At 42.6% G+C, this 25973-nt stretch overlaps 1 protein-coding gene across 2 annotated transcripts; it reads left to right on the forward strand.

Moving 5' to 3' along the window:
* Window positions 1–7445: 7445 nt before the first annotated feature.
* LOC120036011 (troponin I, slow skeletal muscle-like) lies at window positions 7446–13943 on the forward strand. 2 transcript variants are annotated; one of them, XM_038982481.1, is made up of 8 exons: window positions 7446–7535; window positions 8784–8787; window positions 9068–9112; window positions 9598–9639; window positions 9825–9956; window positions 11929–12018; window positions 12274–12462; window positions 12877–13943. In XM_038982481.1, exons 3-8 carry the CDS (start codon window positions 9089–9091, stop codon window positions 12973–12975), a joined length of 576 nt encoding a protein of 191 aa, XP_038838409.1. In that variant the 5' UTR covers window positions 7446–7535; window positions 8784–8787; window positions 9068–9088; the 3' UTR covers window positions 12976–13943. The 2 variants fall into 2 exon arrangements, with proteins under 2 accessions (XP_038838409.1, XP_038838410.1); XM_038982482.1 differs by lacking the exon at window positions 8784–8787.
* The last annotated feature ends 12030 nt before the right edge of the window (window positions 13944–25973 follow it).

Consider the following 25973-nt stretch of genomic DNA (forward strand, 5'->3'; position numbering starts at 1 on the left):
CCTTCTGCCACACCCCTCTTGGTACAAACAAAGGCCGATTTTTCTGATTGCCTGGACAATCTAACTAACTGAAGTGTCCAATTTACAGTAGTTATTACAGTGAAAAAAGACCATCCTATTGTTGGAGGAGAGTGCACAACAACAAAACTTTTATCACAGTAAATAATGTACTTGCATTCAGTAATCTTGCTCTGATTTGTCATCTTGAGGGTCCCAGAAGATACAATGTAGCTTAGTTTTGCTTGAGAAAATCATTTTTTATATTCACATGTAGGATCTGTGTCCTACAGTTTGAACCCCTGTTGCGTCTGGCCCCACAGGTTAGCGTCTTTTCTGTAGGGAAGCTAATTATCCATCATTTATGACATTCCTGGGAGTGTGAAAACTCAACATTTGTATTACCATATAATTTTTGTAAGTTGTCTATACTTATGTCCTTGAAAATGTATCAATTGACCAATTCGGCACATTTGGCTAGACTTGATACAAAATTCTGTGCAATAATGCAATGCTTCCTTGGATAAGTCTGAAGCGTTGCACATACACTGTTGCAATCTGGTGGCCAAAATCTAAATTGCGCCTAAACTCCTATGTGATTTAATGGCCTTTCTCTTGCATTTCAAAGATGATAAAAAAAAATAATAATATAGAAATCGCATGTTTTTTGTTTGTATTATCTTTTACCAGATCTAGTGTGTTATATCTCCTACATTGATTTCACATTTTCACAAACTTCAAAGTGTTTCCTTTCAAATGGTATCAAGAATATGAATATCCTTGCTACAGGTCCTGAGGTACAGGCAGGTAGATTTGGGTTGTCATTTTAGGCGAACATTTTAAAAAGGGTCAGTTCCTTTAAGGCCTACATATGGTGAAATCACATTTTTAACCAAAGAAAAGCTAGACAATTTTTATCTTTCAGACAAAGTACAATTTCATAGTCTGGACTGAAGTAATATGATTAGGTAGAGTAAATATTGATTGAACATGATCTCTGCATTTGCATCCAGTGTTTAAAGACATGAGCTTACCGACTGGGCACATTGAACCAACGTGGAATAGACGCTGAATTTATGTCGGTGCCCAGAGGGTACCTAGAATGCTGACCTCAGTGTAGTTAGCTAGTTATCTTGCTAACCTTATCTAGCTAATGTTATCTGTTGCCTCTATAAAACATTTTTTACAACACTTTATTTAAAAAAAAAGTCTGGTTCTGGTGCTGGATACGTCATAAGCATTGATTTAGGCCAAACTTTGCCACAGATGGACACCACTGGCCTATCTTTGACTTCGCCATCTGTTGTTATCTCAAGTTTTGGCATCTTTAATAAATTGTGGCTGCGAATCCGCCATATAAATAGTTAGAAAGAATAAGATGAAGCTCTACATTGTAATGGACCTTTGGTAGGTAGGCTGCTGACAGGCTTCAGCTGCAGTACAGCAAAGCCAAGTCAGCCCGTGCTCATGTTCAAATCAAATCAAATGTTATTTGTCACATGAGCCGAATACAACAGGTGTAGACCTTACAGTGAAATGCTTACTTACAAGCCCTAACCAACAATGCAGTAAAAATAAATAAAAAAATTAAAATACCTACAAAAAATAATAAGAATAAGAAATAAAAGTAACAAAAAATTAAAGAGCAGCAGTAAAATAACAATAGCGAGGCTATATACAGGGGTTAACGGTACAGAGTCAATGTGCGGGGCACCGGTGTCGAGGTAATTGAGGTAATATGTACATGTAGGTAGAGTTATTAAAGTGACTGTGCATAGATGATAACAGAGAGTAGAAGGAGTGTGAAAGAGGAGGGGGAGGGGGGGCAATGCAAATAGTCTGGGTAGTCATTTTATTAGATGTTCAGGAGTAACATGGCTTGGGGGTAGAAGCTGTTTAGTATCCTCTTGGATCTAGACTTTGCGCTCCATGCAAATAGTCTGGGTAGCCATTTGATTAGATGGTCAGGAGTCTCATGGCTTGGGGGAAGAAGCTGTTTAGAAGCCTCTTGGACCTAGAGTTGGCGCTTCGGTACCGCTTGCCGTGCGGTAGCAGAGAGAACAGACTATGGCTAGGGTGGCTGGAGTCTTTGGCAATTTTTACGGCCTTCTTCTGACACCGCCTGGTAAATCAAATAAAATGTTATTTGTCACTTGCGCCAAATACAACAGGTGTAGACCTTACAGTGAAATGCTTACTTACTGGATGGCAGGATTTTCCCAGGGGAAGTGAAATGATAGGCTACCATGACTTTGCTCATGATCATGCACGCCGCAAATGACTTAAATTTTATTTTGCAGGTGACTTTTATTATCTGGATAGACACTTTATGGTTCTAGCTAACGTTACACCAATCAAAGCAGTTGAGCGTGTCGTGAAGCAAAACTTTAGTGGTCAAAACCATTAATCTTGGGGCGACGGGGGGAGCGGGTTTGAGAAATGCTATCATATCACTGAAGCGGTCTAAGGCACTGCATCGCAGCCAGGTTCTCAGCCAGGTTCGATCCCAGGCTGTGTCACAACCAGGCGTGACCGGGATTCCCATAGCCATCTGATTCAATGAACGATGGAGCTGAGTTTGCCTTATTGCCCAAAATTTCCTTTAAGGTGCTCCAAAGCGTTTTCCTGTCATTCTTTGTCATTTATCTTTGTTTCATAGTGTAGTTTCTTCTTCTTTTAATTCATTTTAGTCACATGATTTCTCAATTTGCAGAACGTTTGCCAATCGGTTGTGCAGCCAGACTTATTTGCCATTCCTTTTGCCTCATCTCTCTCATCAATCCATTGGGAATTGAACAGTTTTTACAGTCGTTTTACAATATATACAACCCTAAATGAATAGAGTACATGTGGATGACAGGCAGATACAGTGACACATTGGTGTAATAATGGAAGTCTAATGACACCTTGTGACCAAGCCATATAATACACATTTGAGCCCACAAATGTCTGTTGTTTTTGCAGTGTCCACAGGGGCTGAGACACTCAGGAGTGTTCGGAGGAGAGAAATTCCTATGTGTGTGTGTGTGTGTGTGTGTGTGTGTGTGTGTGTGTGTGTGTGTGTGTGTGTGTGTGTGTGTGTGTGTGTGTGTGGTGGTGTGAAATACTTTAATTGATGAGGATGGCAAGAATACTGCGGATGTTTAATGCTTGAACAAAATTGTAAAAACACACCCAGCTATAAACCTGTCAAAGTTTCATGCGCAGCACCTTAAGAATGCCAATACATTATAAGCTCTTTATCTCAGAGGTAGGACCACATGAGCTGATAAGGAAATAATCCAGGCCCAACTCTAGTAATAACCTAAAACTATGGCCCAGAGTTTTTCCTGGTCAAGTCACATGGTAGGAAAAACTTCTAGCCCTCATAGATTGCATCCCAATAATCTCTCCTTTCTCCTGAAGTGTGCACTTATTCACTACTCATTCACTACTCCCCCACCCTCCGCAGAAAATACAGGTTTTTTTACAGTATTTTCAACCTAACTTCCATTTTCAGTGAAAGGCATCTTTCTATGCCAGCTACGTTATTAGGTTACTACTCCCCACAAATATAAGAGCATTGGTGTAGGAATGGCCTTGAGGGAGTTTCTTATAAAAGTATTTTCCTGTCAAATCCATGAAGGGTAGTCAAGAAGTGCACACTTTGGGAGAAAGGAGTGGTTATTGGGAAGCAACCATAGGCTGAGTATGGAGAAGGCATGAATTTCATCACATAGAGAAACTACTGTCTATTTAATTATGCATTCCATCATCAGCTCATTGTTGTAGCCTGGATTTCCAATGTTAAGCATGGTGACAGAGCCAGATCTGTGTAGAAGACCACCAGTTCGGTGAGGGGATTTGACTGAACTGAACTATGGGATTTGACAGCCGGGTTAACCTGGTTAGCCTGCTTGCTGCGGGGATATGGGCAGAGAGATATATTTAGTGAGGGGGGGTACTAAGGCATACGGGGGTATGTGCCATCTCTGTAACCCCCCCCCCCCCCCCCCCCACACACACACACACTATGGAGCCCTAGTGGGTAGGATCAAGGTTAGCCCCCCCCTAGTGGGTAGGTTCAAAGTTAGCCCCCCCCCCCCCCCCCCTAGTGGGTAGGATCAAAGTTAGCCACCGGCCTGGACAGAGAACACCCTGGCATGATATTGGGCTCAACCTACATCAGCTGTTCACTAAAGACAGAGCTGTTGTTGTCATTGTTACAACCTGTGAAACTCACTGTCAAAAGGCAGACTGTGGCATTAACAGGTCACATCACGTACTATATAAAGGTTGTTGTGTTCTTAGATGATTCCCATGCCAGAGACTGGTTTGGTGCCCTTTTGGAATCTCGATATGTAAAATAAAAAAAATAAAAAATGAACAGAACAGGTAATGGCTGCGGTGATGGCCTGTCCTCGCAACTCCTCCTGTGTGTGTGTTTGTTTGTCTCCCTTCCTTCACCTCTGTATCCTTTTGACTCCACTTTCGATCGTTTGATCAGATTTACAAGCGTAAGCACATTAAGGAGGCACCTACGGGGTAACATATTGAGTCGTCAGTACCTATCAGAAATCATAACGACAGCAGAAGTGCATGTTGAGAAAGTCTCAGATAGCTGTGTGTGTGTGTGTGTGTGTGTGTGTGTGTGTGTGTGTGTGTGTCAGGTTGCTGCAGAAATAGCCAGCCCACCTGCTGGGGATCACTGAGGGAGTGATGACAGAACATTTGCATCCACCCCCCTCGGACATTGTTGTCCCTCCTGTACCCCTGTTCCTGTCCCTCCTTACCCATGTTCCATCCGAGAATGGGGTATCAGCTCGGTGACCAATGAGAACCCTGTGGATCCCATCCAGTATATGTACTGAGCCCTGGGCACACACAACAGTACAGGCCTATAAACACTACAGTATACAGCTACGTTATACACATTGTGGGGATTGATTCAGAGTGGCATTGTGGCGACTGATATGTTTTCATGTGTCTGACTGTGTTTTATTTCCTCTAATCCCTTGAAACTTTATGACATGCCAACAAATCAAATCAAATTTTATTTGTCACATACACATTTTATTTGTCACATACACAATTGACTATCTAATAATAAATCTGGTCTTATAAAATGTATAATAAATTCCTTATAAATACTATAAGAGTATAGTGTGTTTACTAGCGTTTGAACTCCAAAAAGACAGACCATAAGCACATCTAATATGGTACCCCATTCCCTATTCATAAAACGAGCAGTCTGATGGGCTAAAACAGCATTCCAGCCGGTACGACATAAAAATACTTCTTTACTGTTGTATCTGAAGTACCGCTACGCTGTTCTTGATATACCATGGCTTCCCATTATGCCTAACAACAGCCCTTATGCCTAACAACAGCCCTTAGGCTCCAGTGTTAATCTGCTAAATTGTAATTATTCGATTTATTGCCTACCTCCTCATGCCTTTTGCACACATTGTATATAGATTCTCTTTTTTTCTACCATGTTATTGACTTGTTTATTGTTTACTCCATGTGTAACTCTGTGTTGTTGTCTGTTCACACTGCTATGCTTTATCTTGGCCAGGTCACAGTTGCAAATGAGAACTTGTTCTCAACTAGCCTACCTGGTTAAATAAAGGTGAAATAAAAAAATAAATAAAAAAAGGCAAGGTATTGGCCATACACCACACCCTCTCGGTCCTTATTGCGTAGATATAGCCTAGTGCACTACTTTTGACCAATGCCCTGGTCAAAAGCAGTGCACTATAAATAGGCTGCCATTTTGGACAGAACCCATGTACAGTATAGGCCAGGGGAAGCATGTGGAATGTCTGGAGGAGAAGTTGAACAGTTATGTGGCATATTACTGGTGACAGGAGGGACATGCCTGCCCCCGTTGTCATAACTACATGTTTTATTATCTGGAGAGGGAGGCCGGGGGGAGACAAGATCACAAGAAGCTCTAGCCACATAGAATACCGGCTCCAGAACATTGGGCCTAGCAATACTTCAGATAGACCAATTATTAAAGTTGAGGACATCTTTACTATCCTATTGGAACTATGAATGTCAGTGTTTTGCTGCATATTATAAACTGGGTGGTTCGAGCCCTGAATGCTGATTGGCTGACAGCTGTGATATATCAGACCGTATACCACAGGTATGACAAAACATTTGTTTTTACTGCTCTAATTACATTGGTAACCAGTTTATAATATCAATAAGGCACCTCAGGGGTTTGTAGTATATGGCCAATATACCATGGCTAAGGGCTGGGTCCAGGCACTCCACGTTGCGTCATGCATAAGAACAGCACTTAGCCGTGGTATATTGGCAATATATCACACCCCATTGTGCCTTATTGCTTAAATATCACATCTCACTTTTGCATATATCACAACAACAGGCTCTGACAAGTGCCTGAAATAGCCATGGAAAACATTCACGAACCTTCTGATTTGTTGTCCCTGATTAACCTCTATAAAACCCGTCACATCAAATAAAAAATGCTTCAACTACTGTACATTGTCACAGCAGCCTATTATGATACCTACAGGTAAGTGCCAAAATAAAAGAAACACTTGAGTAAATGAGGGTTCTGGCAGGTCTGTTATGGTGTGGAGTGCATTTTCCTGGCATGGAAAATAATTTTATACAATTAATACATAGCTATTCTGAGTGATCACCTTCAACCTATGGTACGGCATATCTATCCTGATGGGCGTGGTCTTTTCCAGGATGACAATGCCCTAATCTACAGGGCATGAGTGTTCACTGGATGATTTAATGAGCATGAAAACGATGTAAACCACATGGACGTCTCAGTCATCAGATCTCAACCCAATTGAACACTTATGGGACATTCTGGAGCGGCACCTGAACCAGCGGTTTCCACAACCATCAACAAAACACCAAAGGATGGAATTTCTTGTTCCAGACACTTGTAGAATCTATGCCAAGGTGCAATGAAGCTGTTCTGGCTCGTGGTGACCCAATGCCCTATTAAGACACTTTATGTTGGTGTTTCCATTATTTCGGTAGTTACCTGTATTTTAGTAATGATAATCAAAATCACAACAACCAATATACACATGTATTATTTTCATTTCAAGACATGTTGACCATTTTCATAGGCTTTAATGAGAATATAAACCACACAAGTGAAACAGAGTATGTATCCACCAAACCAACAAAATAACCCACACAACATTACCCTGTTAATTTTCAGTGTTCCATAGGAACAAGGGCTTTTTGCAAAAAGCAGCGAGAGGAATTCACAGAAGTTTTCCTGCAATGCCATTAAGGCGTAGGTCATGATTTATTATTACATTTTGACCTGCATTGTCACAATGTCACAGGAGGTTATATTTCATCCCTGGTGTCCAGCCAGCCCATTCTTGTAGGACTCTGGTGCTAGGCTATATCTGTTATCCACCCGCTGCCCAGCCCTGCCCAGCCCCACATAAAAGAGAAAATCACCCCCATTGTTTCAGATCCCTCTGTTGTTTGAGCAGGACAGAGAGAGAGTACTGTACCCGACCCGACTGTGGTCCACCCTATTCCAGGTAATACTCATTTGGGTTGGGGATTCTGTGATTCAGAATCAAACTTAAGTGTTAATTAAGTAAATTACTTAAGAATGTATTTAGTTTACTTAATAATTACTTAGGTGAATGGTGGCGTTTTGTTGCTGTTGTCAGTGATTTGAAATGGTCTGAGGGTTTCAGGCTGATCAGGTAATTCAACAAAGGGAAGGTGCCCTAATTGAATTGCCTTGATCAGATTTCAAAATCAAATGTTCTCTCTCCAACCAAGGTTTTCATAATGGCTGATGAGTAAGTATTGTTATCTGGGACAATAGGTCGGCTTGACTGTTAATTAATTATGCATATAGCTCCTCTTCAAGTACATTTTTTAATAATACCGCTTTAATGATTATGTATAGCTCAATCTCAGTGTGTTATCTGTTTAAAAATACATAATATTATCTGTTCTAAATATACTTAGCATAAGCCTTATTATAACGAAGTGGACCTATTGTCTTGAGATGACAAGCCATTTGAGTCTTACAGCAGCATGTTGTAGCCTAAGTAATAATGTATGTGATGTAAGTATATAATAACTGCTTTTGGGAGTATGATACGTGTGTCCTACCTTACTTGAGATGATAAGGAATTTGAGTCTTACAGTAGCAGCATGTTGTAGGCCCTAGTTATAATGTTATAATGTATGTATGTTAGAATAACTGCTTCTGAGGGTACGATACGTCCGTTCTACCTGATTGTGGATCTCTTGCAACTTACATTCCTTTGCAAATGACACATAATGACCCTGTTAAGCTGACAGTTAGCCATACACTGAGCTAAAACTAAGGGGATGCTACAATGCTATCCGCGGCAGAATGGCTTTTTCCTGTAGTGTCCTTGCCCTAATCCATGGGTAAAATTATGATGGGGCTTGGGGACAAGGCTGCAACTGTCTGTCTGTCTGTCTGTCTGTCTGTCTGTCTGTCTGTCTGTCTGTCTGTCTGTCTGTCTGTCTGTCTGTCTGTCTGTCTGTCTGTCTGTCTGTCTGTCTGTCTGTCTGTCTGTCTGTCTGTCTGTGTCTGTGTCTGTGTCTGTGTCTGTCTGTCTGTCTGTCTGTCTGTCTGTCTGTCTGTCTGTCTGTCTGTCTGTCTGTCTGTCTGTCTGTCTCCTATTACAATGTAATGTACCTCCAGCAGGTTACAAATTGTTTTTCTTTTTACTAATGCTATTTTTTTACTTATGTGTCTCCCTTGTCTTTTTGTGCCCATAAACCTGTTCAAATTTAAGTGAGGTAAGTATTTTAATGTTTATAAATTCACCATCATCACGATCATCATCATCATGACCATCGTCATCATCATCGTATTAGATTTAGGACAGGAAAATTCTTCATTCTATTTTGACTTGTCTGTTATGCCAAGCATTTCTTTCACGTCTAGTTGAATCTTACATGCAATTTTGAACAAAGTCCAATCAATCAAGAGACACGTTTTTCAGACTACCTCTCATAGAAGTGTGTATACTTTGATAATTTTGAACAATGTCCTGACATGTCCCCTCTGTCCCTGTAGGAGCAAGACAAACCCAGGCCAATGAATCCCAAGTTAATTGAAAAGGTGAGCTAGAGCCAGAACTAGAGACAGCCCTGGTTCAACAGTGTTAATCCCTATATAGAGAGGGAACACGTTGTCCCAAGGTTGCCACTTCAGTCTTATCGGTTATTGTCAGCTATCAAGGGCCCAAATAGCTGAATGTTTTTTGAGTGACCACATTCCGACTAAACTGTAACTGGCTCCCTGTATGGATGAACTTATGCTATAAAGAGTGTAAAACGTTTGCTCAATGGAGAATCTCTATTGAAAGAGTTTTTCATTCTGGGACAAGTTGTGTCCAGGAACAGGCCAATTTGTAGTTAAATGCTTTAGGTCCATAGTAGATTTGTTATGAGTGGCAGTTGTGTTACCACCTAAACCCTTTTGGGCGAACACAAAAATGTCCCAATAAAAGAACAAGTCACCGATCTTGACAAAATCGATTTTCACTTTCAAGTAGACACTACTGGGCACACCTTTGCAATAACATTGTGTCCTTTTCCCAACAGCCGAAGTCGAAGATTACGGCTTCGCGTAAACTCTCCCTGAAGGTAAATTACCATGCATTATGTTAACAATTAACATAGATTATAACTAAGTCATTCATTATTACGGATACAACTGTAGTGACACCGTGAAGCATGGAGGACGACTAGCTACTGCATGGTGGTATCAGACTGGGTCCTCCACCCCTGGCCTACCCCTGGAATGACGGATCTTTATCTCGTCCAATCAGATCATGCTGCTCACCAGGGCGATGGAGCAGCTGGAACAGGAGACGCAGGACAGGGATGAGGAGAAACTGAGCTACCTGGGAGAGCGACTGCCCCCCCTGCAGTTCTCTGGACTGTCATTGGCTGAGCTACAGGTGAGAGACAAAACAGTCAGCCAATTGAGGGAGCAATATGACTGGGGCAAACTAGTGGGCCAACCACAAAGCTAAACAATGAGACTGTAACTGAACAACACTCAAGTAAATATTCCAGCATGGTTATTCTGTCACATATACAGTACCAGTCAAAAGTTTGAAGGGTTTTTCTTTTTTTTTACTAATTTCTACATTGTAGAATAATAGTGAAGACCTCAAAACTATGAAATAACACACATGGAATCATGTAGTAACCAAAAAAGTGTTAAACAAATCAAAATATATTTTAGATTCTTCAAAGTAAGCACCCCTTGCATTGATGATAGCTTTGCACACTCTTGGCATTCTCTCAACTAGCTTCATCTGGAATGCTTTTCTAACAGTCTCATATGCTGAGCATTTGTTGTATGCTTTTCCTTCACTCTGCGGTACAACTCATCCCAAACCATCTCAATTTGGTTGAGGTCATCTCATGCAGCACTCCATCACTCCCCTTCTTGGTCAAATAGCCTTTACACAGCCTGGAGTTGTGTTGGGTCATTGTCCTGTTGAAAAACCGATGATAGTCCCACTAAGTGAAAACCAGATGGGATGGCGAATCGCTGCAGAATACTGAGGTTGCCATGCTGGTTAAGTGTGCCTTGAATTCTAAATAAATCACAGACAGTGTCACCAGCAAAGCACCCCCACACCATCACACCTCCTCCTCCATGCTTCACGGTGGGAACCATACATATGGAGATCATCCATTCACCTACTCTGCGTCTCACAAAGACACGGCGGTTGGAACCAAAAATCTCAATTTTGGACTCATCAGACAAAAGGACAGATTTCCACCAGTCCATTCCAGTCCATTGCTTGTGTTTATTGGGCCAAGCAAGTCTCTTCATATTATTGGTGTCCTTTAGTAGTGGTTTCTTTGCAGCAATTCAATCATGAAGGCCTGATTCACGCAGTCTCCTCGGAAAACAGTTGATGTTGAGATGTGTCTGTTACTTGAACTCTGTGAAGCATTTATTTGGGCTGCAATTTCTGAGGCTGGTAACTCTAACTTATTCTCTGCTGCAGAGGTAACTCTGGGTCTTTCTTTCCTGTGGCGGTCCTCATGAGAGCCAGTTTCATCATAGCACTTGTGAGTTTTTGGACTGCAATTGAAGAAACTTTTAAAGTTCTTGACAATTTGACTGACCTTCATGTCTTAAAGTAATGATAGACTGTCGTTTCTCTTTGCTTATTTGAGCTGTTCTTACCATAATATGTACTTGGTCTTTTGCCAAATAGGGGTATCTTCTGTATACCACCCCTACCTTTTCACAACACCACAACTGATTGGCTCAAACGCATTAAGAAGGTAAGAAATTCCACAAATTAAATTAAAAAAGGCACACCTGTTAATTGAAATGCATTCCAAGTAACTACCTCATGAAGCTGGTTGAGAGAATGCCTAGAGTGTGCAAAGCTGTCATCAAGGCAAAGGGTGGCTACTGAAGTAAAATATCATTAGATTTGTTTAACACTTTTTTGGTTACTACATGATTCCATATGTGTTATTTCATACTTTTGATGTCTTCACTACTATTCTACAATGAAGAAAATAGTAAAAATAAAGAAAACCCTTGAATGTGTAGGTGTGTCCAAACCTTTGACTGGTACTGCATCTCAATGAGATTGATTCTTCACTCTTAGACAAAAGGGGTTCCAAAAGAGTTATTTGGCTGTCCCCATAGAAGAAACCTTTGTGGTTTCCAGGTAGAACCCTTTTTGGTTCCAAGTAGAACCCTTTTTGGGTTCCATGTAGGGCCCTCTGTGGAAAGGGTTTTACATGGAATCTAAAAGGGTTCTACCTGGAACCAAAAAGGGTTCTTCAAAGGATTCTCTCCTATGAGGACAGCCGAAGAACCCTTTTAGGTTCTAGATATCACCTTTTTTGTGTATGATATTTAATCTTACTGTGTTTATCTATTTTCTTCAGGACCTATGCAAGCAGCTCCATGGAAAGATAGATGTGGTAGATGAGGAAAGATACGACTGTGAGGCCAAAGTGACCAAGCACAACAAAGATGTAAGTCTTCGGCCCTTTGGGTGAGATGTTATCCTCAGGTCCTGCCTCTTGTGGTGGCAACAAATGGGTGTTAGTCTCAGTGATGACCCTGGGTCAGGGCCAAATCAATGGTCAGTGCCAGTTCCTGGGGTTGGCCCTGGCCGGGATTCGAACCCAGGTCCAGCAAGTATCAAACCAACATTTCTTGAAGAGGTTGCTACGTGTTGGCTTAAGGTTGCTATAATATTTAATCGTAGATTTCGATGAAATCTACAGATCCATGAGTTGAAGCTGAAGGTGCAGGACTTAGGAGGGAAGTTTAAGAAGCCCGCCCTGAGGAAGGTGCGGGTCTCTGCAGACGAGATGATGAGAGCTTTGCTGGGAACCAAACACAAAGGCTCTATGGACCTCAGGTCCAACCTCAAGTCTGTCAAGAAGGAAGACACCAACAAGGACAAAGACAAGGTAACTGGGACTTGGGCCATGTACAAATACTTTACCAATGCATCCTTCCTTTCTCCTGAACCTTGAAATTAGCTCACTTTGAAATTTGAAACCTCTCTGGCACTAGTAAGCACTGGCTTGTGCGGAGATGGCGTGGTCCTGGAAACCATGCTACTGTGGACCTCCGAGCATTTGCATCTAATGGTTAAACTGAGAGTAACTGCGACCATAACTTATTATAGTAGTTAGCTAGCTAATCAAACATGAGTTAGCATAGTGCTACTCATTGTTTGTTTTCCGTCTACACATTGTATGGGGATAGGTTGTAATGTGGCCACCTGAGACAACTCTCCACGAACACAAGGAAGCCTGGGCGCTAAAGCTAGTTAAACGCTGATGTCTGACAGCACAGTGTTTGTTCCCCTTCCCTCTCAGGTGCTCACGTCTGAGGTGACCGACTGGCGTAAGAATGTGGAGGCCATGTCTGGCATGGAGGGCCGCAAGAAGATGTTTGACGCATCTGGTGGCCAGTAAGCCATGCTACAGCCTTGGAACGGGAACGACGCGCATGAAATGGTCCAGAGAGGAGGAAGAGGAGAAGGAGGAGCTGTGTAGTCCCTGAAAGCGCCCCGCCACACACCTTACCGCAGTACAAAGGCAGCATTGGGTTAAATTGTGAGGAGTCCAGTGCTGGGCAGTCCATTAGAGGGATTTGTAGCTTTGTAAAACAGGTTGTAGTTCTCTGCTGGAGTGGAAGGGTTTCTATAAGAGTTTTACAGAGCCTGCAATTTCTTTCAGTTACTAATTACCAAATATTTGACAACCCTGTACAAACTCGTTTTGGAACTCAACCCAATATTAACAGTATACCACAAAGCCCTCAGATGAGACCGAATGAGGTAGTCTTGGAAACCCAAAGCAAAAATATTACGTAATTGCGTCAAATGTTCAATTAAATTATGGGGAGAGATGTATGAGATAAGATGCTAACGAGACTAGTCAAGTCTCCACCCCTTAAACGGAAACTCTCAGCCAAAGCACCATCTCACCCAATCCTGATAGTCCAAATAACCAGTGACGGAACAGCACCAGAACTACTGCTCCTCGTTTGTCGTCACATCCCACCAACTTTTGACAGACGTTACGATAATATTTATTTAGGCTGATAGTCTTAAAGAAATAGGAAAGGCTTGAGGCTGATTCACGTTTACAGTTGTCAATATCATGATGATTTCCTATCTAATTAAGCAACATGTTGCTCTCTCGGACTCGGACTCCCTCAGGGCTGATGTCAATGGTAAAACAGCATGATTTAACCCCGCGCGGACAACCTCGCACATGATCTCTCCACCCTGTCATTGACGACTTAGCCTATCACGCTGGGACAGTTAACCACTTCTTGAAAAGCTGTGTGTGGTGCATATCTCACTATTGCTATTTATTATGGAAGATTAGATGTATGTGTCTTTTATTTATGGCATTATAAAAAATGTATCACCAAAGGATGTCCTTGGTTTGTTATGCGAACTCACATCAGTGTCTATTTTCTATTGTCTGGTACTCAGTGATCTAATAGAGGCATGAATGACCATGGGTAGCAGTTTAAAGGGATAGTTCACCCAAATTACAAAATTATATGTTGTTTCTTTACCCTGTAAGAAATAGACACGGTATGACAGCAATCTATGCTTTGGTTTCCAAATGCTAACATTATAGCTTTTGTGACACAAATCACATTCAAGTCATGGTACCTATATTAGCATTTTTCGCACATCCCATGCAGCTCATCTATAAGTGATTTTGTTGAGCTAGACAATTCATTTCAGATACTTTAGGATGATTTGGACATGATGCACTAAAAATGCTAATATAGGTACCATGACTTAGGATTTGTGCCACAATGCTAAAATATTAACATTTGAAATAAGTGCCAGGGAAACTAAACCAAAGCATGGATTGTGGTCATACCTTGTTCATAGGTCACTTACAGGGTTTGGAAACCAATATGTCATCTTTTGTAATTTGGGCGAACTATCCCTTTAACGGTGTTGATGGATTTGGCAAACGATAGATTGACAATGCCATTGAAAAACAGGGGGTTGGTTGATATAGGGGTTATTCATCTGCCACTTTGTAAACTTCAAATGGAAGTTGCCGACAGGCGATGGGAAAAACACTTTCACATTGACCTTCAGTCAAAAGGTTGTGATCCAGCAGTGCAGTGTTTCATGTCCCAGGAACCACATAAATATGATACAGTAGTGATCTTCTGGATGACCTGGCCCAAGGCTTTATCAGCACTGTCTTACACCCACTGTTGGATCGCTTTAGTCTCCTAAAGCTAAGGAATAGGAAATGTAAGAGACTCCATCCCTCAACTCACAATTACAGCATAACTTCTGGTCGATTATTGGACACACGAGACAGCTACACCAGCCCAATAAGAGGCAGAAACAATTTGTGGGTGTTGTGAGTTCAGTTGTCAACAGATGGTGAATCTTAAAGCCTGTCCCACTGCATCAAATCCTCAGTCACCTTGTATTTTTAGCTCTGTTGTTCTCTGAGTCTAATCCAACCTTGGAAACAAACACTGGAGCTGGAGCTCATCATTCACTTTATTGGCCTGCGTGGGTCGCCTGGCTGTTGTCACCCAGACACAGTCATGCCGAGTATGAGAGACACCCAGGCCAATAATAGCCAGAGGCCCGCTGGTGAGAGGGAAGTGTTGACAGGTTCATGTCAGTCAATGTGATGTCAGGTGTGTGTGAGTGTTTGTCCCCCTGTTCAGTGTCTATTCAGAAAGGCACACATCAGACCTCTATGAAGGTTCACCAGTGTGTGTGCCACCCAGGGGACCTACCGGTGCCCGCCTGTGTGTGTGTGTGTGGTGGTTGGTGTCCATGTAGATAAGCTGATAAGTAAAGTAGTTGTCTGTCCTTCCACTAACCTTTGGGAAGAAGATACAGTAGCGGTTTCCAACACAGGCCTAAATGAACAATACCCACAAATCAAATCAAGCTTTATTTATACAGCACATTTCAGACATGGAATGCAACGCAATGTCCTTCACAGGACAAAAACAAAGGAATAACAATAAAAACTGAACAACTAAAAAGCACCCTAAGGAAAAGCAATGTTAAAAAGGTGTGTTTTAAGACCTCTTTTAAATGTGTCCAGTTTCGGCCCGCAGAGGTTCTGGCAGGCTATTCCAGAGGCTGGGGGCATAGTAACTCATTTCTGCCTCACCATGCCTCCTGGTCCTAGGCTTTGGGATAGTTAAAAGGCCAGTGCCAGAGGACCTGAGGTACCTACTGGGTATATAACGTAAAAGCATGTTTGACATGTACTTGTGTGCACAATCGTGGATTGATTTAAAAACCAATAGAAGAATCTATAAATTAATTCTAAAATTCACAGGTAGCCAGTGCAGAGACCTTAAAACCGGTGTAATGTGTGCTCTCCGTCTGTACCCGTGCTGCAGCATTCTGTATGTTTTGTAGTTGACCAATGGCTTTCTTGGGTAGAGAAGACAGGAGAGCATTACAGTAGTCGAGCGTGCTTGTAATAAAAAGCACAAGCCACAAACATAGGTTTTGGAACCAGAGACATACCACACCACATCAAATTCAAAATTCAAAGGAAAAAACAAGTCCCAATCACTTACATACGGTGTAACAGATTCACATGAAACTGCAGTCCATTGCCAGGGAAACTGGATGGCAGCCAGTCAACAGTAGTAACTGCAGTCCATTGCCGGGGAAACTGGATGGCAGCCAGTCAACAGTAGTAACTGCAGTCCATTGCCGGGGAAACTGGATGGCAGCCAGTCAACAGTAGTAACTGCAGTCCATTGCCGGGGAAACTGGATGGCAGCCAGTCAACAGTAGTAACTGCAGTCCATTGCCGGGGAAACTGGATGGCGGCCAGTCAACAGTAATAACTGCAGTCCATTGCCAGGGAAACTGGATGGCAGCCAGTCAACAGTAGTAACTGCAGTCCATTGCCGGGGAAACTGGATGGCAGCCAGTCAACAGTAGTAACTGCAGTCCATTGCCGGGGAAACTGGATGGCAGCCAGTCAACAGTAGTAACTGCAGTCCATTGCCGGGGAAACTGGATGGCAGCATGTCAACAGTAGTAACTGCAGTCCATTGCCGGGGAAACTGGATGGCAGCCAGTCAACAGTAGTAACTGCAGTCCATTGCCGGGGAAACTGGATGGCAGCCAGTCAACAGTAGTAACTGCAGTCCATTGCCGGGGAAACTGGATGGCAGCCAGTCAACAGTAGTAACTGCAGTCCATTGCCAGGGCCACTGGATGGCAGCCAGTCAACAGTAGTAACTGCAGTCCATTGCCGGGGAAACTGGATGGCAGCCAGTCAACAGTAGTAACTGCAGTCCATTGCCGGGGAAACTGGATGGCAGCCAGTCAACAGTAGTAACTGCAGTCCATTGCCGGGGCAACTGGATGGCAGCAAGTCAACAGTAGTAACTGCAGTCCATTGCCGGGGAAACTGGATGGCAGCAAGTCAACAGTAGTAACTGCAGTCCATTGCCGGGGAAACTGGATGGCAGCCAGTCAACAGTAGTAACTGCAGTCCATTGCCGGGGAAACTGGATGGCAGCCAGTCAACAGTAGTAACTGCAGTCCATTGCTGGGTCCACTGGATGGCAGCCAGTCAACAGTAGTAACTGCAGTCCATTGCCGGGGAAACTGGATGGCAGCCAGTCAACAGTAGTAACTGCAGTCCATTGCCGGGGAAACTGGATGGCAGCCAGTCAACAGTAGTAACTGCAGTCCATTGCCGGGGAAACTGGATGGCAGCCAGTCAACAGTAGTAACTGCAGTCCATTGCCGGGGAAACTGGATGGCAGCATGTCAACAATAGTAACTGCAGTCCATTGCCGGGGAAACTGGATGGCAGCCAGTCAACAGTAGTAACTGCAGTCCATTGCCGGGGAAACTGGATGGCAGCCAGTCAACAGTAGTAACTGCAGTCCATTGCTGGGTCCACTGGATGGCAGCCAGTCAACAGTAGTAACTGCAGTCCATTGCTGGGGCCACTGGATGGCAGCCAGTCAACAGTAGTAACTGCAGTCCATTGCTGGGTCCACTGGATGGCAGCCAGTCAACAGTAGTAACTGCAGTCCATTGCCGGGGAAACTGGATGGCAGCCAGTCAACAGTAGTAACTGCAGTCCATTGCTGGGTCCACTGGATGGCAGCCAGTCAACAGTAGTAACTGCAGTCCATTGCTGGGGCCACTGGATGGCAGCCAGTCAACAGTAGTAACTGCAGTCCATTGCTGGGTCCACTGGATGGCAGCCAGTCAACAGTAGTAACTGCAGTCCATTGCCGGGGAAACTGGATGGCAGCCAGTCAACAGTAGTAACTGCAGTCCATTGCCGGGGAAACTGGATGGCAGCCAGTCAACAGTAATAACTGCAGTCCATTGCCGGGGAAACTGGATGGCAGCCAGTCAACAGTAGTAACTGCAGTCCATTGCCGGGGAAACTGGATGGCAGCATGTCAACAGTAGTAACTGCAGTCCATTGCCGGGGCCACTAGATGGCAGCAAGTCATCAGTAGTAACTGGGACAACTGCATCCATTTAGGCTGGTAGGCTCTCAGCGTGTGCTTTTACTCAAGCCAGATTCCAAGCTAAAAACAACTGACTTCTGTCAAATGAAGAAAGAACAGACTAGTTAGCCAGATATTTACTTGCACAGTGATATTCATACATTGATGTTGTCACACACGAGTCAGGTAGAAGAGAGTAGTCTGTCACGCCCTGGCCATAGAGAGGTTTTTATTCTCTATTTTGGTTAGGCCAGGGTGTGACTAGGGTGGGCATTCTAGTTTCTTTATTTCTATGTTGGTGTGGTTCCCAATCAGAGGCAGCTGTCTATCGTTGTCTCTGATTGGGGATCATATATAAATTGTCCTTTTTCGTTTGGGTTTTGTGGGTAGTTGTTTTCTGTTTAGTGTCTGCACCTGACAGGACTGTTTCGGTTTTCCCTCTTTGTTATTTTGTTCGAGTGTTTTGAGTAATACATTTATCATGAATACTTACCACGCTGCGTTTTGGTCCATGCATTCCGACAAGTCCCGTGACATAGTCAATGTGAGATCACTCAGATGAATGCTCACCGCTAGTCTGTGTGGGAGATTAAGCCAGTGAAACGGGCCTCAAGGCCAACGTCTGGCCGAGACAAGGCACTACAGAAGACAGAAGTGTGTGTGTGTGTGTGGTATGTGGGCTGAAAGCGAGAGCAGTAATGAATTGATAAGCTCCACGCTTACATTGATGATATAATGGCGTAGGTGTCACTTTGGACAATGACTGATCAATTCAACACCCCTCAAAAAACACCACTTCCTGTGAGTCACTATGGAAACATTTGAAACATGATAAACAGCACTGTCTTACGTCAATTTGGCGTCACTCCTACGCGACGCTCGTCCCTCAACCCACAGCGCAGCCGGAAACGTGTCTGACGTAAGACAATGCATAAAGAGTTGACGTATGCTTTCTGCTCCCAGCTGCCCTCCTTCCTATTGATTCCTATGAGGGTCAAGGGACTTGTTCTCCTAGTCACTCCGAGGTAGGCTTGAGAGAGCAGAGCACAGAACATCCCATCTATTCACCCTTCTTGTGCCAAGTATGAGATCATTGACTTACTTAAGGTGTGCATTCACTCTAGATATTGTGGCAGGCAGCCTGACTTTCTACTGTACCTCTCTCTCTTTCTCTCTCTCTCTCTCTCTTCCTCCTCTCCTGCTCTGAGGCATTCTCTATCCATGATTAAGTGGAGGGTTGAATTAATTTGAGGTGGCAAGGGCTATTGGATTGTAGACACGTCTTTTCGTTCAGACGGTGATAAAAGGGGAATATCTAAAGTCACTTTATCACATGTCCACTCCAGCAGACTCATGTGGTAAGTTCCCCTTACAACTCTGTAAATATCATTCAAATGTAGCAATTTACTGTAGTGCCAAACTTAATTGTGGCGCTGTTATTAAATCAAAGAATGGTATATGCAAATGAAACAAAAATTCTGTTGTCAATTTAGCTTCTAATTAGTTTAAAAGAAAACAGTAATTTTGGGCACAACATTTTTGGGCCCAATGTCCCCTTCATCCTTCTCTATGGTCATGAGCGACGGATGGAAATTTGATCTGTTCAACTGTCACCATGGAAACCATAAATATGACTTTAAAAGGTCTACATCTCACACTCACTGTAGCTGCAAACATGTTCTAGTCATCCATAATTCCCTACTCATCTCCTATGGAATGCAAAAGCAACGTGGCAAACATTCACGGCACAGTCTGGGGACACATCCTTCATTCATTTACAACATGGCATACAACATGGCATACAAACACACCCTCTTGACGGACATATGACACTGCACTGATACAAATCTCTTTTACACAGATTGCTGTGTGCTCTCACATGTGTGAGTCTGTGTGTGTGTGTGTGTGTCGGAATGTGTGTTTGTGTATGTGTGTGTCTGTTTGTGTGTGTATTTGTGTGTCTGTGTGTGTCGGTGTTTGTCTGTCTGTCTGTGTCTGTGCGCTCTACAAGGAGCGGAGAGAGAAACCGGATTTCCACAAAAGTGTAAGGGGAAGAAGTGGAGCCTGACAATAAACAATGACTTGCTGATCTCCCAAGGCCCCTCAGTTCATTTCACCCATGGAATTACCCAAGAGGAGGGGAAGAATGAGTGATTTACTCTGCCATGAACGAACACACTGGGGCAGACTGGAGTGTTTGTGTGTGTGTGTGTGTGTGTGTGTGTGTGTGTGTGTATATGTGTGTGTGATGTCATCAATCTTTGGTTCCTTATTAGAGTGTTCTCTGCTTCTCCAGTTCCGAGGCCAGGGGAGAGGGAGGAGTACTATGTAGCACTATGCACATCAGTAGAGGCTAGTGGGAGGAGCTATAGGAGGACGGGCTCATTGTAATGGCTGGAATGGAATGGAGTCAAATGTGTGGTTTCCATATGTTTGAAACAGTGCCATTTATTCTATTCCAGCCATTGCAATGAGCCCGTCCTCCTATAGTTCCTCCCACCTGCCTGCACTGATACAAATCTCTTCCCCTGTCTAAAGAGCTCCATTTCTGGTCATGGGATTTACACACATTGAGCAATCCTTTCCACCTCTCTTTACTCTACATGTCTCAAACACTAACACGGCATCGGCATATTTTTTTAACATAGATCTAAAAAGCTCAATGTCAAAATAGGGGCATCAAAGAAAAATCAAACAGTATACTCTAACTTCACCATTAAATGATCTTACTGTACCAATCACCAACGAGCCAGTTATGAAGTAAAGCTGCAGTGACGTGTATTCATGGATGTCAAGGGATGCCAGGATTCCCCCCCAAAGAATCGACCAAGAAAAGAAAAAGAAAACATAGATAATAATTAATCTTTCGTCTATCTGTTTCATCATTTTCCTTCAATTCACAACAGGCTGAATGTATCTCACCGGCGAAAGCATCCAAGCGAGCGAAACAGCGCCCCTCTGTCTCTGTATGTGTAACCCATCTGTCTGGTCAAAAAGAGTATGACATTGTTGCTGCCTGTAGCATTAAATGCAAGGGAAGCCAGTGAGCATTTGGCCTCCCTTGATAAAAAAAGTATCAAATAACAGCCAATCATCACACAAACACACACACACACGCGCGCACGCATACAGACACACACACACACAACACACACACACACACACACACACACACACACACACACACACACACACACACACACACACACACACACACACACACACACACACACACACACAGAGAGAGAGAGAAATCAGAACCATTGACAGCCAAACCATATTTAGCTTACGTTGATTGGAATAATTTGTTTTTGGTTATCTTTTAGTTGTCACTGTATTACACTAAGCAGATATGATTTGATGATGTTGAAATGGTGCTGGAATAGGGGAGGCAGCTCCTGTTTTCATTGCGACTTGCGGTAACTCCCTGTGGTTCTAAATCAGTAGTTGTTTAGTTGTCCGAAAATGTCGGAAACATTAACTTGCTTGATTATGCTGTAGATCTTGTAACTGTGTGTTACCTCTACATGCAATATGCTTTGTGGACCTCACTGGACAGAGGTTGCTATCCGGTTTTGTGATAAAACACAAGTGTGGTTGAACTTATTCTGCTACAGTCTTCTTATTGTCTCAGCCTTTAGGCCTATTTACCCACGTGCCGGTCCTGTAAAGCTGTACTATTTTAAAGAATTATACACAGAAATGCCCAACTTTAGTAAAACTCCCCAAAAGTGTTGCGTGGGTAGAGGTTAAAGTGCATGTAGGAGACCTCCACGGGATTAGGCAGCCATGTTGGATTGTTAATTGGATTCCCAACGAGGTTGCGAATCACTTTCACCTCTAGTGACTAGTTTCCGCCGAGATGTCTGGAAACATGCTCCTGGGGAAGAGATGGACCTTTAGCTCACTCCCCTAAATGAGTTTGGAATTCACCGCTACTAATCCTTTTGACCTAACACTCGAGGGGTTAACTGCTTCCTGTTCTGACTCAAGCTGAATCACTGTGCTGGTGTTAAAATGTATTTTTCACTGGCCTCCGGGCATTGATAGAGAGTTTGGCCAAGTGCTTGGCAACTAAGGTATGCACTAATGCTACAAATGCCAGTTTATAATACAATATACAGTATGTCATTAAGCAGCTGCTTTTATCTAATGAGACTTAGTCATGCATGCATACATTTTACTTACGCGTGGTCCTGGGAAACGAACCTACTATCCTGGCATTAATTTGACAAAAACACTAATTTGATGCAAATTTGACACAATATGGTATAAACGGTATTCACAAAACAGAAAGGTGAGTAAACAGCATGATTTCCCCTCCACTGTCCTACATCCCTTGTCTATTGTAATGTCATTTTATTCCAAGGGGAAGACCATAGATATTTTCTGTGGAGGATGCTTTATATACTGTATATACTGATTTGACAACATCCGGTGAAATGGCAGAGCGCGAAATTCAAAAGAAATTATTATAACTATTTAACTTTCATAAGTGCAATACAGCAAATTAAAGCTTAACTTGTTAATCTAGCCATCGTGTCAGATTTCTAAAAGGCTTTATACGGCGAAAGCAAACCATGCGATTATCTGAGGACAGCACCCCATCAAACAAACACATGACAATCATATTTCAACCCGCCAGGCGCGCACAAAACTCAGAAATAACAATATAATTCATGCCTTACCTTTGGAGAGCTTCTTCTGTTGGCACTCCAACATGTCCCATAAACATCACAAATGGTCCTTTTGTTCGATTAATTACGTCGTTATATCCCCAAAATGTCAATTTATTTGGCGCGTTTGATTCAGAATAACATTGGTTCCAACTCGCCCAGCATGACTACAAAATATCTAATAAGTTACCTGTAAACTTTGTCCAAACATTTCAAACAATTTTCCTAATCCAACTTTAAGTATTTTAAAACGTAAATAATCAATAAAATTTAAGCTGGGATAAACTGTGTTCAATAGAGGATAAAATGAAAGTGGAGCGATCTTCAGGTCACGCGCCCCAAACAAAAGAGTACACTTGGCTATCCACCAAGAAAGTGTCATGACGTTGCCCTCTTTGGGTACAGCAAGCCCCATCCCCCTCTCCCTGTCTCCTACACCCAGGCTGCTGTGGTCAGAGAGAGGTCGTAAATTCCTGGAGGAGATTATCTCCTCATGGCCACAGTATAGAGACAGAGTGAATTTTCATAGAGAACAAAGACATTTCTTCCACCTCACAGAACTTGAGGTCCGAACAACATTCATGTTCTGGAGAAGGTATAAAAGATCGGTGAAGAATCCAGCTACGAACTGGTCCGTTTGGTACAATTTTGTGAAATTCATGGGAGACAATACGGCCACATTACCATAACGCTGTTTATATAATAGCCTCAGATATGAGGCTTACATCTAACTGTTGTATAAGATGAATGAGTGAGGATGATACTGTTTGTGAAATTGTGTAATGTGATTTTGGATTGTTTAATGAAGGAAACTCCAATTCCCTTTGGAGTTTAACTAAATCAGAGGACCGCCCATGAGCACAGTTATGGTCGGGCATCCTGGGACAGGCCCTTTTCTGCTCTCCCGAATAAAACCCCCACTTTGAGAATTTCTCAAGAGACCATGTTGCTCTCAATTACGAGAGGACAAAGGTTGCAGGCCAGACTGCTGAATCTTTTAACCATCTCACGTGGTTAAACTCTTAGACTATCGATACCGACAGAATAAGAACAAGTCTTTGATATTAATTACTAGTCTGCAGCTAGGAATTCGGTATCATTGCATGCGAAGACCGACAACCGCCGAAACATCTATCCATAACGACATGAATGAATGTCACTCTGAACTATCCATTCTAACCACGACAGAGAGGGCGGACAAACTCTCCAACAGAAACAAACTTTTCAACAGAGACCCTGACGACACACTGAGCGTAAATATATATATATTGATTGCAATTGTTCCCGAATGAGTGAGCGTTCATGTGCAAAGGATTAGCATTTCAATTGTTATAATTATCAACTGTGTGTTGTCTTATCTCAGTCGACCCCCACTTCCCTTTTGTACACTAAGCCGCGATGCCGGTTTATCCCACTAGGGAAACTTCGTTAACATTTCCTTGTAACTATCTACTGTTTGTTTATGCATTTCTGTGAATTACTTAGTTAGTAAATAAATGATTTAAGACAATTGATGTATGGATGACTCATAGTGAAGACTGGGTTCGTGCAGATAACCAACAATTTACAACGTTTGGAATGAGACTAACGTGAGGTAAAGAAGAATTCATTAATCAGAAGACTATTGATCAGATATGAAAATATCTGAAAAGTTATATTAGGAAAATTATAACTTTGTAATCTAAATATTTTCCTTGGTGCCCCGACTTCCTAGTTAATTACAGTTACATGATTAATCAGTTTAATCGCGTAATAATAATTACAGAGAGTCATTTGATAATGATTCATCTTCAGTTTAATGATGCCAAAGACACGACAAAAGGAAAGGGCTACTTCTTCACTACTCAAAGGAAAAACATCAACCAATTTCTAAAGACTGTTTCTAAAGACTGACATCTGGTGGAAGCCATAGGAACTGCAAGCATATTTCTATTAAAACGGGCTTGCCATAGGAAACCAATGGAAAACAGATTGACCTAAAAAAAAAAATCCCTGGATGGATTGTGCTCGGGGTTTTGCCTGCCAAATCAGTTCTGTTATATTCACAGACATTATTCAAACAGTTTTAGAAACTTCAGAGTGTTTTCTATCCAAAATCTACTAATAATATGCATATCCTAGCTTCTGGGCCTGAGTAGCAGGCAGTTTATTTGGGCACACTTTTCATCCGGACGTGAAAATACCGCCCCCTATCCCAGAGAGGTTAGCTGAATCACTGTGCCTGTGTTAAAATGTCTTTCTCACTTCTCACTGGCCTCTGGGCGTTGACGGAGAGTTTGGCCAAGTCTCAACGTCAGCAGTGAAGAGGCAACTCCGGGATGCTGGCCATCTAGGCAGAGTTCCTCTGTCCAGTGTCTGTGTTCTTTTGCCCATCTTAATATTTTCATTTTATTGGCCAGTCTGAGATATGGCTTTTTCTTTGCAACTCTGCCTAGAAGGCCAGCATCCCAGAGTCGCCTCTTCACTGTTGACGTTGAGACTGGTGTTTTGAGGGTACTATTTAATGAAGCTGCCAGTTGAGGACTTGTGAGGTGTCTGTTTCTCAAACTAGACACTCTAATTTACTTGTCCTCTTGCTCAGTTGTACACCGGGGCCTCCCTCTCCTCTTTCTATTCTGGTTAGCGCTAGTTTGCGCTGTTCTGTGAAGAGAGTAGTACACAAGGTTGTACGAGATCTTCAGTTTCTTGGCAATTTCTCGCATGGAATAGCCTTCATTTCTCAGAACAAGAATCAACTGACGAGTTTCAGAAGAATGTACTTTGTTCTGGCCATTTTGAGCCTGTAATTGAACCCACAAATGCTGATGCTCCAGATACTCAACGAGTCTAAAGAAGGCCAGTTTTATTGCTTCTTTAATCAGAACAACAGATGATGATCAGTTAGACTTTTAAAATGATAAACTTGGATTAGCTAACACAACGTGCCATTGGAACACAGGAGTGATGGTTGCTGATAATGGCCCTCTGTACGCCTACGTAGATATTCCATTAAAGAATCTGCCGTTTCCAGCTACAATAGTCATTTACAACATTAACAATGTCTACACTGTATTTCTGATCAATTTGATGTTATTTTAATGGACAAAAAAATTGCTTTCCTTTCAAAAACAAGGACATTTCTAAGTAACCTCAAACTTTTGAACTGTAGTGTAAGGTGAGTGCTACAAACGCTAATTTGATACAAACAGAAATTTTACACAATATGGTTCAAACGGTATTCGCAAAATAGAAAGGTGCATAAACAACGTAATTTACTGTCTCGTGTTGCCAAACAAAGT

The sequence above is a fragment of the Salvelinus namaycush genome, unplaced genomic scaffold, assembly GCF_016432855.1.
Source record: "Salvelinus namaycush isolate Seneca unplaced genomic scaffold, SaNama_1.0 Scaffold118, whole genome shotgun sequence".
NCBI classification, from domain to species: domain Eukaryota; kingdom Metazoa; phylum Chordata; class Actinopteri; order Salmoniformes; family Salmonidae; genus Salvelinus; species Salvelinus namaycush.